General features: G+C 33.7%; 1 protein-coding gene across 8 annotated transcripts in view; it reads right to left on the reverse strand.

Annotated features, from left to right (window-relative positions):
• Positions 1-1,415: 1,415 nt before the first annotated feature.
• The window catches only part of puc (puckered), a 97,842-nt gene continuing 87,240 nt past the window's right edge, over positions 1,416-12,017 (reverse strand). For all 8 annotated transcript variants that reach the window (XM_067760425.1, XM_067760423.1, XM_067760424.1 and 5 more), the window contains one exon: positions 1,416-7,111. In XM_067760425.1, the coding sequence (XP_067616526.1) occupies positions 6,138-7,111 (974 nt within the window). In that variant the 3' untranslated portion in view covers positions 1,416-6,137. The remainder of the gene's footprint in view (positions 7,112-12,017) is intronic.

A 12,017-nucleotide genomic window follows, 5' to 3' on the forward strand; every position in this document is an offset into this window, starting at 1 on the left:
TATATACCTAAAATAGTTGGTTAAATCATGGAAATACTTTTATTTTCTTACGTAGACTACCAAAAACGAGCCTATTAATGGACGGGTTTTGTATTGGTAAAATACGTGGAAATTTCCAACAAATTACTGGTATATTCCAGTTTTCTATATGCTATTGTACTTATATAAATTCACATGTACGAGAGGTATATAGGGCAATTCCATCCCGATGCCAATTCTGTTTAACTGAAGAACTCTCTGATAAATTATCCGATAATTACCGAGTAAATACCAGTAGTATGTTTGCAGGGAATGGATGCGCAATTGAACGTGCAACTTTGCTGATAACGTTATTATCCGCAATCAGAATACGAAAAGTAGTTTTTCTTTTCGTAACCGGTTAAAATAATAATCCTTCTCACATTTATACCTAAATTTCTTATGCGATTACCCATTCGTTTCCCAATATTTCACAAGGTTCTATGCTGTATTTATAAAAAGTTTCAAATGCAGCCTAGATTTCGAGAAGAATTGTTAAAATAAAATAGTTTGATTTAAAATTAGATGACGTTTCAGGCAGGGCAAATGTCTACCAACAATCAGCTGTCTGATGGATCAGGCGCTTCGGGATGTATATGTGTGGGCATACGGAGTTGGATTAACCGCTAACGCAGAAAACCCCGATCTAGTATTATTTACTAGGAACAACAATAAGGTCGCTAAATGGACTAAGCCTATGTTTGGAGGGGTAAAGAAAAGTATAGAAGTAAATATCTAGGAATTATAGTAGATAGTAAGTTGTCGTAGTTCCACCATGTGGAAGAGAGGGCGAGGAAAGCCTCAATGGCACTGTATGCACGCAAGACGATGCTATATTGCATGCGGGGCCTATCGCCCAAACTCTCAAGTTAGGTAATTGTCTAGCCCATACTTTACTATTGGTCCTAGTTTGGTGCACAGCCACACAAAAAAGTAGCTTTTATCAATGAGTAGGATAACGGGAGCCTTGAAAGCTACCCCAACAGCAACATTGCGTGCCATTCTGCAAATCTCACCTACAGACCTAAAGGCAAAAATATAGCGCAGCAACAGCAACAAGGCTTTAGTCCTCGTCCAAGATTCCAGCTACTAGGGTGGCAGAGTTGCCATATCTCGAAGCAGCAACTAAGATAGGTCCTAAAAAATTCTAGTATCTGACAAGAGAACTTTCCGTTTCCGTTTTGTCGTCAAACGAATTCTGGACGTGCAAGAGTCCATAGCAGTCTTTATTAACCGGCCGCTTCAACCTAACCTAGACCTAGTAAAGGATAAATCGCACTCGGTATCAACGCAATAGCTCAACACCCCGCAGAGTTACATAGGCTTAACATGATAATTAGCGAGAGGACCCAATTTGTATCTATGTATACCCCCACAATAATACAAAGCGCCGAAAATTTTCTTATATAAAACACGTTTTAATTTTTTCTCCAAAATTATAACTTTTTTACATGTACATATTCTCATTTTTAGGTTTACACTCCACATTCATTTTATAGTGGAAGCTTATCAAATTAGGTTTGTATGTGCAAGAACGCGGTAATTATAATAAACATTAAATTAGTGTACATAAATAAGTACATACATATGTACATATGTATATAGTACGTGTGTGCTTGATTTTAGGTTGAAACTTGAATATTTCCTTAATCAGAACAAATATTTCTGTTTTAAAATTGATTTTTTGAACTGAGTCAAAAAAATGATGAGTACTTAAATAAAGAATGGATTATATTTATATTATACGCTCATACATAAAGGGTTTAAATAATTTGTTTATACTAATTTATATATGTATATATGTATATTTATTTATACTTTGCATTAAAATTACTTTAAGCCTACAATATACATGACTAAAATATTATTAATTAAATTAAATTAACCTGCGATAATGACGAGAAAAGAAAATTACGTAAAAATATTTGTTCTTTATCAGCCCAATTCTAAATATTCCCTCGGAATTTAGTTCTCGCGGATTTTTTTATTCCCACGAAAAAAATCCTCCAATTCTTTTCTCCTAGGGAGAACAATAATTGGGGAATAGTCAGCTGTTTTGTCAATTGAAATTTCGTTTCGCATTTCTTATTTTGTTTAAAAAATTGAAAAGTTTAATTATTGTTGCAAATTTGTTTGAAATTAAGAAATAAAATATAAACAATGTACAGTATTGCATTTCATGTGGTATTCACTGAAATGAGTAATGAATTAGTGCCACAGCAACATCAACAGAGGAGCATAAGAAGAAGAAGACGGCGGGATAACACAAATCCGCCGGAGTTACCTGCTTCCATTCAGCAAAGCAATTTTCTGGCGGCCAAGTCGAGTTGAGTTCGTCATATGCTAAATCTATTTAACCGTTCTTAAAAAATCCTTGTGCAATTTCTGGATTGCTGCATCAAATATATGTACCAAGAGCTCTTCCGTTGCTTATCATATACTTTTCGACTTAAAATAAAGAATATTGTGGTAGAATGTCCATATTTCAGCACAAATTTGTACAAATAAGTGTTCTTTCTTAAAAGAACCAATTTTCTTTAACTATTTTGATACATTCCCTTTAATTTAAAGGGTAAATTATACTTACATACATAGCATAGCAGGGCACAACAACATTGCTCTCACAAAAAATATCTGTTCAATGGGATTTGCGTGCTTGTACATTGCATGAAAGTCTGTTGAATTTTGATTTCCATGTATGCGCTATGCGCGCGACTCTCTCACTCTTCGTGCTGTTAACATTGTTATTGCAAAGAGTGGAAAAATGAGCATCACTCTCAGAGTAAACCATATTGATTACTTGAGTTTGTCTATATTCTACGTACTAAATTTATTTGTGTGTGTGTTTGCCCTTGTCAGCGATAGTCTATGTACGCTACGTAAAGTATAATCAGGTCTATGTTTCACATGCTATGTAGGTACTGTTTTGTCATGCAATGCGCTGTAAGTATAATTATACCTTAAACAAGTGAAAAAACTCCTAAGTAATGACAGAGAAATCTCCCTCTCCCTCACATTTATAATACCTACTTTTCTCACATAACCAGTTTCCGCTTTTTCGAACATTGTTCAGAATAGAAGGAAAGGGAGAAGTGAAGAAACTCACAAGGAATTTTTATTTAGAATACGAGGAATGGGAGAAGGGAAAAAACTAGCACGGAATTTTCGTTTAGAATTGGGCTGTAGTATGTATGTATATTTCTAATTTTCTTAGTAAACATTACGGGTGCCTAAGAAAAAACAACAAATTTATTGTGATGTGCAGTTAACTTTTATGTACATATGTAGGTTCATTTGCATGCCCAATGTTTTTTGTGTAAATTTTAATTTATATATTGTATGTATTTACAGCTTAAAAATGTGCCGCTTGTATGGAATATATGTGATTAAAAATAAAAACTTAAAACAGTTTTATAGGAAAATTTTGGCATTAAAACAAGTATTCGCTTGATAAATATGTATGTACATATGATTAAATTATTATGATATATAGGTTTTTCGCTTCTTTTACATATTTTGAATATGATATTAACTATACATATATGTAAAATATTTAGGAGACGAGACGAGGTGGAGCTTAAAACGCAGATATTATTGATAAAAAAATGGCTCTCAAATTGCAGTATAATTTATTTCAAAACAATCATTTCTCTAAAACGATTAAAATTTACTTAATTTCGCTTAATTTATGTAATTAAGTTTTTACTTGAATCTCATTTTTAATTTTCGAAAACGTTATAAAGTGAATTAAAAAAAATGAAATGATATGAATTAAAGAAAAATACAAAAATTTATATTGATTATAGTAAAAAATTAAAATTTTGAAGTTTGGAAAAAATTTAAATTTGGAATCTAAAGTGGCCTTCGACATAGGCAAATAAATGCATATTTACTTTATCATTTTTCCATGAACACTCATTATAATATATCTTTTTAATATTAATATTGTTATTTTTAAAAGATACAAAGATACATTACTCATGTATGAGTATGAAAACTAGTGCTCTCAAGCCATTCGACTAATAAACGCACGTTCCATTGTTAATTTTTTAATAACTGATGATCGAATTTTATTATTGAACTCAGTTCAGTGAACAATTGTAAACAATGATGATCTTTAAAATTGTATGTTTGCTATCATCTCAGCTAATAAAAACAAATCTGTCTTTATTAATACAAAACTGATTTTTAGTAAGCAAGCTGAAATAAGCAAAATAAGTTCTAAATGACTAGGAATAGTGGAATTAAAATTTTTAACAAAATTAGACATCGCTATATTTTTGAATGGATAGCTATAACGATTTCGGTATTCAGTAACGCTGCTTTATCGATATTCCTTAATCTATGATCAACTATTGTGGCTAAGACCATGTTTACACATGCCCTAGTCTACGAAAAATCCACAACCGTTATTCTAGATGTTTACAGATATCCCGGCCCTCGAAACTACGTTATAGGTTTAGAATCTGCTGGTCGGCCATCTTGTTTACACAGTTTTTGGACGTTTCTCTTTTATTTTGTGCTTTCATCTAGGGATGAAACCGCAAAATGTATGGGCATCACTACAACTTCTTCATAATTACCGTTTATCGAAGGGAAAAATTTGTGTGGAAAATCGAGTTATTAAATTGCCGATTAGGAGTTAAGTACGAAAATTAAGATAATCTTGTTATATGTGAAAGATGATTTCAAGTTTGTTGGCGTCATTATTTTTGAAGCCATTTGTTTTCAATTTAACGATGTTAACGACGTCGAACCTTAGTGAAAAGCACAATCGGTTTCGCAAACGAAAAATCATCGTTAAAAGCTAGTGAATTCCCATACAGTTGTACCATACTTCAAGTTATTTGAATATAACTCACCTAATTGTACTTTTACTATCGAATGCAGTCGAATTTAAAACCTAATTTCTCAAGGTGTCGCCAATTATAAACACTTGACATTTAAGGTCGTTATAGTTACTGCAATATCCCGTGAAATATGTTTATTCAAAATTTTCGATTTCAAGAACTCATGTTTTACATTTTTTAGTTGATTTTTTTAAAAAAGTGTAACTATATGCTCGAAAGATTCACGTTAATATAGTAGGCGTGTTGTCGTTTTGATCTCATAGTCGGTCGATCGGTATGGTGGTGTACACTGAAAGAAAGGCTGGTAAAATCAACCGAAATACGGGTCAATTCAACCGAAATTTCTGTCAGTTTTTATCCATCGCAACAAGATGTTGAATCAACTGCGTACAAATCGTTGATTCGTAATTGACCGTTTTAGTAGTCAAATGAACAAAAAAAGTTGTTGCGACAGCTTTGTCCGAAAGTACCTATGTTGCGGCATTTGCAAGGCAGATGAGTTTTCACTGAGATCTTTTCATGGTAGAAATACACTCGGAGTGCTTGCCGAACAGTGCCGAGGGGCGACCCCGCTTAGACAAATTTTCTTCTAATTGAAAAACCTTATTTCTAAAATTTTGATGTTGCTTTGCCCGGGGTGCGAACCCAGGGCTTACGGTGTACACAGCATACATAAGTACAAAGTAGAGAGCGCAGTGTGCGTAAAATTCTCTTTCAAATTTGCTCATATATTGATTGTTGATCGCTGTTGAAATGACCAGTGAGATCAGTTGTGTTAACAAAAAAATCAGTTAGATTGATTAGGAATCTGTTAATTTTACAGAATTTTGTTAACTTAAGAGCGACAATTTCTCTTCTGTTGAAATGACTAAACTAATTTGTTCGCTTAACAAAGAACTCGGTCGAATTAACCATATTCGATCAATTTCACCGAATCTCCGTTAAGTCAAGAACAACAGAACCGATTTGTTGATTTTACTAGCACAATTTCTTTCAGTGTACTTTTTTATGAATTTACATACAAACGCTGAGTTGTGTACATAAATTCATATATACATATGTAAATAACCATTTATAAGTCAGTGTATATAAATATAAGGTATGCTACACTTGTACACTTAAAAATTATTCACAGCATTTTTTAAAGTGCTCTTTTTTCTCCTTCATATATTAGTTATTTTCTTTACTAAGTTTTTTTTTTAATAATTTAGTTTTGTTTTCAATATGTCCTAATAATTCTTCTTAGTTTAAGTTCTTTTAAAAACGCTCTCAATCATTGGCCGACATTGCCATTACGATATTGTTATCCTGATCCATTTCCACTGGCAGGGTTGAGTTATTGTTGCTACTTCTGCATGTCGTATTTTCTCCAGCTCCTGTTACGCTCGCTATCGCCAATGCTGTGTCGGTAGTTTCGCAGGTGATTATATTTGTCGTCTCATCCGCCACTTCTCGTATTGACATGCATGATTGTGATTGCCTTATGGGTGCAAACGTGGAGCGCAGGTTAAGTCGCAATTTAGCTGGTGAATGACGCTGTTTTGGCACAGTTTTTGGTGTGTAGCAGAGGAACGGTGACTGTGCGTTAGATAAAGCAGCTGACGGTGAGGTCGGCGTAGAAGCCGTAGATGAAGAATAAGACGATGCGGACAACGATGATGAGGAAGCCGATGATGAGAAGGACGCTGTCGCTGAATAGCAGTACGAGTTCGAGGTAGATGTTCCCGTGTGCGGTGGCCATGTTAACCGCAATGCTTGACCATTTGCACAATTACTACTGCTCGCCGCACTGCTGTGTGTACTACTGCTTAGCTTACTGCGTGCATCTTCGAAGCATTCCTCACTGCTGTCATCAATGTTATTGCTTAGTTTACGTTTTGTATCGATATGATGTTTGCGTAAAAGTGATGAATCAGTTTCATCTTCATCCTCTACAGACGTCGATGGCACTGTATGTGCGCAAAATTCTACGTGACTAGATGTTGGTGTGGTGGGTGTGGAGGCACCTGGCGAGGCTGGCTTTAAAACTCCACTCATACGTAGACTCTGTTCTAGCTCGAGCAGTTGTCCCATGAAATTAAGATTTGGTGAAATAATGGGTCGCGCCACTTTGACCAGTTTGTAAGCCTCGAATAGTGACAGTGATTTGTAGCGCATAACATAAGCGATGGCGATTGTGGCGCTGCGCGAGATGCCTGCATGACAGTGTAAAAGTACACGAGAGCCAGTTTTACGTGCTTCCTCTGGAATAAAAAAAAGGATACAAGAATTAGTATGCAAGTTATTTAAAAGCAATCATATATGTATGTATGGCATGTGTTTTAGTATGGGATAAATGCTTTGAAGAGCCAATATATCTACAATATAGTAAATTTTTTTTAAAGTGCCAAACATTTTTTTCTGAAATATTTAAATAAATTATTTATTGCATTATTATTGTGTAGAAAAGTTGCAAATAAAAAGAGCTTGCTTTTGAAATATTCGAATTTGCACTTATGTATGTAAAAAAAAAAAATGCAGATACCCTAATTTTTTGTTAGGATGGCAGAACGAATGAACTAGGATTCTTAAATTTGTACTTGCATTCGCAAAAAAGCGAAGTAAGTTTTCTTTTCAACACGAAAATTTGCCTCTTACCAAAATCGATGATCTCTTAATAGAGACCACCACTAATTATCTCAAAATCTTAATTCTAGAAATATGCCACAGTTTTTTTTACCCTACCTATATTGTATACTGATTTTAAGAAAGTACTGGCATATAATCGCTATATCGAATAGACTGAGTGGAAAAAAAATTGCAAAAGTCCGCCCCTAAATTTTAACTAATAATGTTTTCCTACTCATTCCTGTAAAAAAATAGCTTGTTTCGATTCCTGCTTTAGCAGTGTACATTCATCGTATTTACTATATCTTTACCTTTGAAATACCCTATGCAAAATTTTGTAAAATAATTAAAAAAAAATTTAAAAGCGAATACATATACAAGATTATTATCGGGTGCACAAATAATGTGCAGCTTATTAATTTATATTAAAAAAGTCTATCAAAATCAGGGTTGCTAAGAAATTTCGCTTCGGTTTTGTTCATTGCATCTGTACTGAATTTAGTATTCAATTTAAACAAATGATTAAGTATGCACAAGTGTTTTCGGATATTTATGTATGTTTTAAGGCAGAGCCGGCCAAAAGTTGCACCATAGCGGAATGATACAAGTGGCAGCATGGTGACATACCTACAAACATAAATAAAAATTCCATGTACATTGGTTTTGTAAATTCGATGGACAAATGTCAAAATCGTACTGGGCCGGAAGTTGATGTATCAAATCAAATAAAAAGTTTGTAATCAGCTGTTCCATGCTGCCACCTTGTATCGTTGCGCCATGAGTTGCACATTGCGCAATTTGAATTCGTATTTTCACACAGAGACTAACTATGTGCGATCACGATCGTTTGCTTTCGCTTGTCACTCACTAAAATCAACAGTGAATGCAAAAGGAAAAGTCCATGCTACTTTTTGGGCACATAATAAACACAATATGCTGCAAGGTTAAAGTGACTTTTAATACGTTTTAGTTAGTATTATTAAGTTCCTTTGAGCATACATATTAATATTGACGATTTAAATATTAATAATTAATAATAATTAATTAATTATTAATAAATATTGAAACTTTAATATAAGTAACTTTTTATACGTTCTACTTAGTTTTATTAATTTTCATACATTTTTTTTATTGAATAACTTTATGTTTTGAAAATATATATTTCTATCTTTACATTTACTTTTTTTTATAGTTCTTTCTTAATGAAAAAGTGATTTTTTTACGTAAATTTTGCATTGAAGAAACACCATACCTTCTTTTATAAAAACGTTTTATCTGGCTAGCTCGACCTCCGCGTTCTTATTTATATGAATATAAGTAAATATTGTTAGGATTAGCTTGAAACCAAATAACCAGTCCTTTTTAATTTCGAACTTCACAGTCCACATTTTCTTTTAGCACACTGTGGGGAGTTGTCAGTCAATTTTTACACACACTTATGCAATTGTTTTAGCATTTGTGTGGCCGGCTCTGTTTTAAGGCCTGTTTCAAATTTTCAGTTCTTTTGAGTTTATTCTCGAGTAAGTATTCTTGAGTAGAATAACATATGATATGTAAGAATATTTGCATATCTTCTGGTAATGCAGATGGAGGAAACGGTATATGGAACGCTACTTTAAGTGATAAAAAGGCACGCTGGAAAATATGCAAGAGGTTTATAACGCTTTTAAAACCGAAAATTGATCATTTCAAAACACGTTATAAACCTCTTGCATTTTTTATGAATTGAAGGGGGACAAGTTATACCCTTGTCTTCTAGTTTAATATGTCAAACATTACAAAAAATAAAATTTAATTGCTGTTGTAACATTGTATTCTTCTACGCAGCTACTCAAAACTATTTATTTTCGTTGGTTTTTATAATAAAACAAAGTTTTTTTGCTTTTTTTTTTTGTTTCCCAAAACAACACCGAGTTCCAGACATTGAAAAGATACATGAGTAAGTTGTAATTTAAAATTTATTCAGAATGTATACATTTTGTGTATTGCGCAAGTAAGAATTGTATTAGTTACTAGTAAATATTTGAACCACTTGAAAATATATTTAAAGTTCACATAAATGTTGGCTGCATACTTGATTGTGACCCTGAAGAAAACATTAACATTAACATCTAAGCCCAGAATAATTAAACAAGGGGTACCACTTCTACATATTGAAGCTAGCTTCACCACCAGAAGGAGTCACTATCGTTTCCTACGCCGATGACTGCTCAATAATGGCCACAGGCACAGGCCCACACATCGATGAGTTTTGTAATAAAATTAACAGCTATCTCCCTGATCGCTCCAATTAAAATAATTTCGAAAAAGCATATATTAACATATTTAAAATTGTAATATTTCCTTTATTTCCGATACGCTTTAACTTCCCAAATACGAGTGGTCAAGATGTCCAATTTCATTTTTTCAGGGCATATTTATTTAAATTACGTGCCTTTTCTTTGCTTTCATTGGCTCTGAAGCCAAGGGATTAAGAGTCACGCCACCTGCATAGATGGAAGAGTCTCTGCCTTGCCAAAGCCACGCATTCACAGAGAATGTGAACTGGCGTTTCATCCTCCAGCTCACAAAAGTGAAAGTTTATTGTATCGCATAGATTTAAATTATTTTGGTGATATTGTACAGTGCCCGTATAATGTTCTTGTAGTTCGTAGGTCCTCTCTGCTTAGATTAATGAGTTTGGCTGATAGTCTCATTGCTGGGAGCATAAGCAATTTGGGCTGCTCTGGACATTCAATCCAATGTCGCCTAAATTGCTTTGTTTCGCAGTTACTAATGGTGTTCCTGGTGTGTACCTTTCTAAGTCCAAAGTAGGGCTCTGGATCAAGCAACCTTCTGTTAAATCTCCGGGAATGTTTGAGGGGAATGAATTATGTACATACATACATATGTACATATGAACATACATAGCAATGAACGATTTTTGTTGATTTCTTTATAATATAAATAAGAGGATTACTCACACACATTTTTTTTTCTAATTTTTTAGGATTGCATACTCTATGTATGAACGATTTGCACAATCCAGAGCGGCATACATAATAAATCTACCGTTTTCCATTGTGTGAAAAAGTGAAGTAATAAAATCTGTTTTTAGGGAGTGCATTTTGGGTGCCATATAATAGGGCGCGCCATAAAAACAGATTTTAGCCAAAACTTCAATATGTATGTATGTACATATGTGCAAACTGAATTTGTGGATTGGTGTTTATAAAAGAATCCGAGGGCTACAACTGATTATCTGTCTAACTGTATGATTTCCTGAAAACATAAATACGAACATTGAGGTGCTGCTTATTTTTAGCTTTGAGCAACAGAACAGAACTTCCTCACGTCAAGTTCTTTGGGTTAAAAAAAACCTGTGTATTTCTTTAATTTTATATTTGGAATACGTGCGACAAAAATCAGTGAATTCCCGTAATTGTTCAGAAAATATCACAGATTGGTTAGATCATTATCTTTCAGTTGATTATGACGTTCCATACGGAAAAAAGCATAAACATGCTCAACATTACAAGGGAGTTCAGGATTTTGTGCAGATGGGATAGAATCGTTGTACAAATTTGCAAATTGGTATTTTTCACAAAACCCCAACAAATTATGTGGTTATGCATTTGCTATACGTATTTTACAAAACTCTATAGCTGCCTTCACTTTAAATTGAAACTCGAGCTCGTGACTACAATTAGCCGAAAGTTTTTGCTAAAAAGCAAGGTCAAATATACGAAGTCTGGGTACCTGCCGCAAAAGGAGATATACAGAAGGAGATCTAACCCTTCCCTAAGGCTACAACTGATGTCTATGCTTTTTATCTTGACCCTCGTAGGGTTAGTTAGGATCAGTGGTATGTTCACAAATCCAATATCTGATACTAATGACCTTAGCTGTTTTAAAATTTTCCGCTTTAAGTTTTTTTTGCTAGATTTGAAAAAATGTATCCCCATGAAAAAGGCGAAGTCTAATGTGCACACATCCATACACATATATGTAAGTTATATGACTACCGTTTTGTTTGTTTGGCGGTGTGTCACTTGAAAAGAAGCAATAACATTGTTGACTCATAATGTTTGGCAAAGCATTCAAGTTGAGAGTATTAATGACCTCAAAAGTGTGTTCAATTATTTCGCCCAGCTACGTATATAAAGCATAAAGTCTAAGTGCCTATTCTTTGTATTTAGTATGGATGTAGCTATTAAGTATATTTTGTACTATAAATGTACATATATTTTTTTCAGTAAATATAGAGCTTTTTGCATGTATTTACGAGCCTTTTGCAGAGGAAGCAAAGTGACAAATTGATTTTAAATAATAATCGCTGATTATAGCTGAAAGAGATCAATAAGTTGACGATTCAAACTTAAAACCCCGTCACATGAACAGTTTTTCATATAGATGCGTTTAACTCAATCTTATGCATTATGAGTAGATTTTGCTCTTACTTTTATGGAAACGGCAGATCGAGCGACATCTGACATGAAAAATTAGCCAACTTCCAACTTTTGTTGGCAGGCAAATCATAAGAAGAAGTTCCTTTATATTTAC

This window comes from Eurosta solidaginis, chromosome 1 (genome assembly GCF_040869045.1).
Source record: "Eurosta solidaginis isolate ZX-2024a chromosome 1, ASM4086904v1, whole genome shotgun sequence".
In the NCBI taxonomy this organism is placed as follows: domain Eukaryota; kingdom Metazoa; phylum Arthropoda; class Insecta; order Diptera; family Tephritidae; genus Eurosta; species Eurosta solidaginis.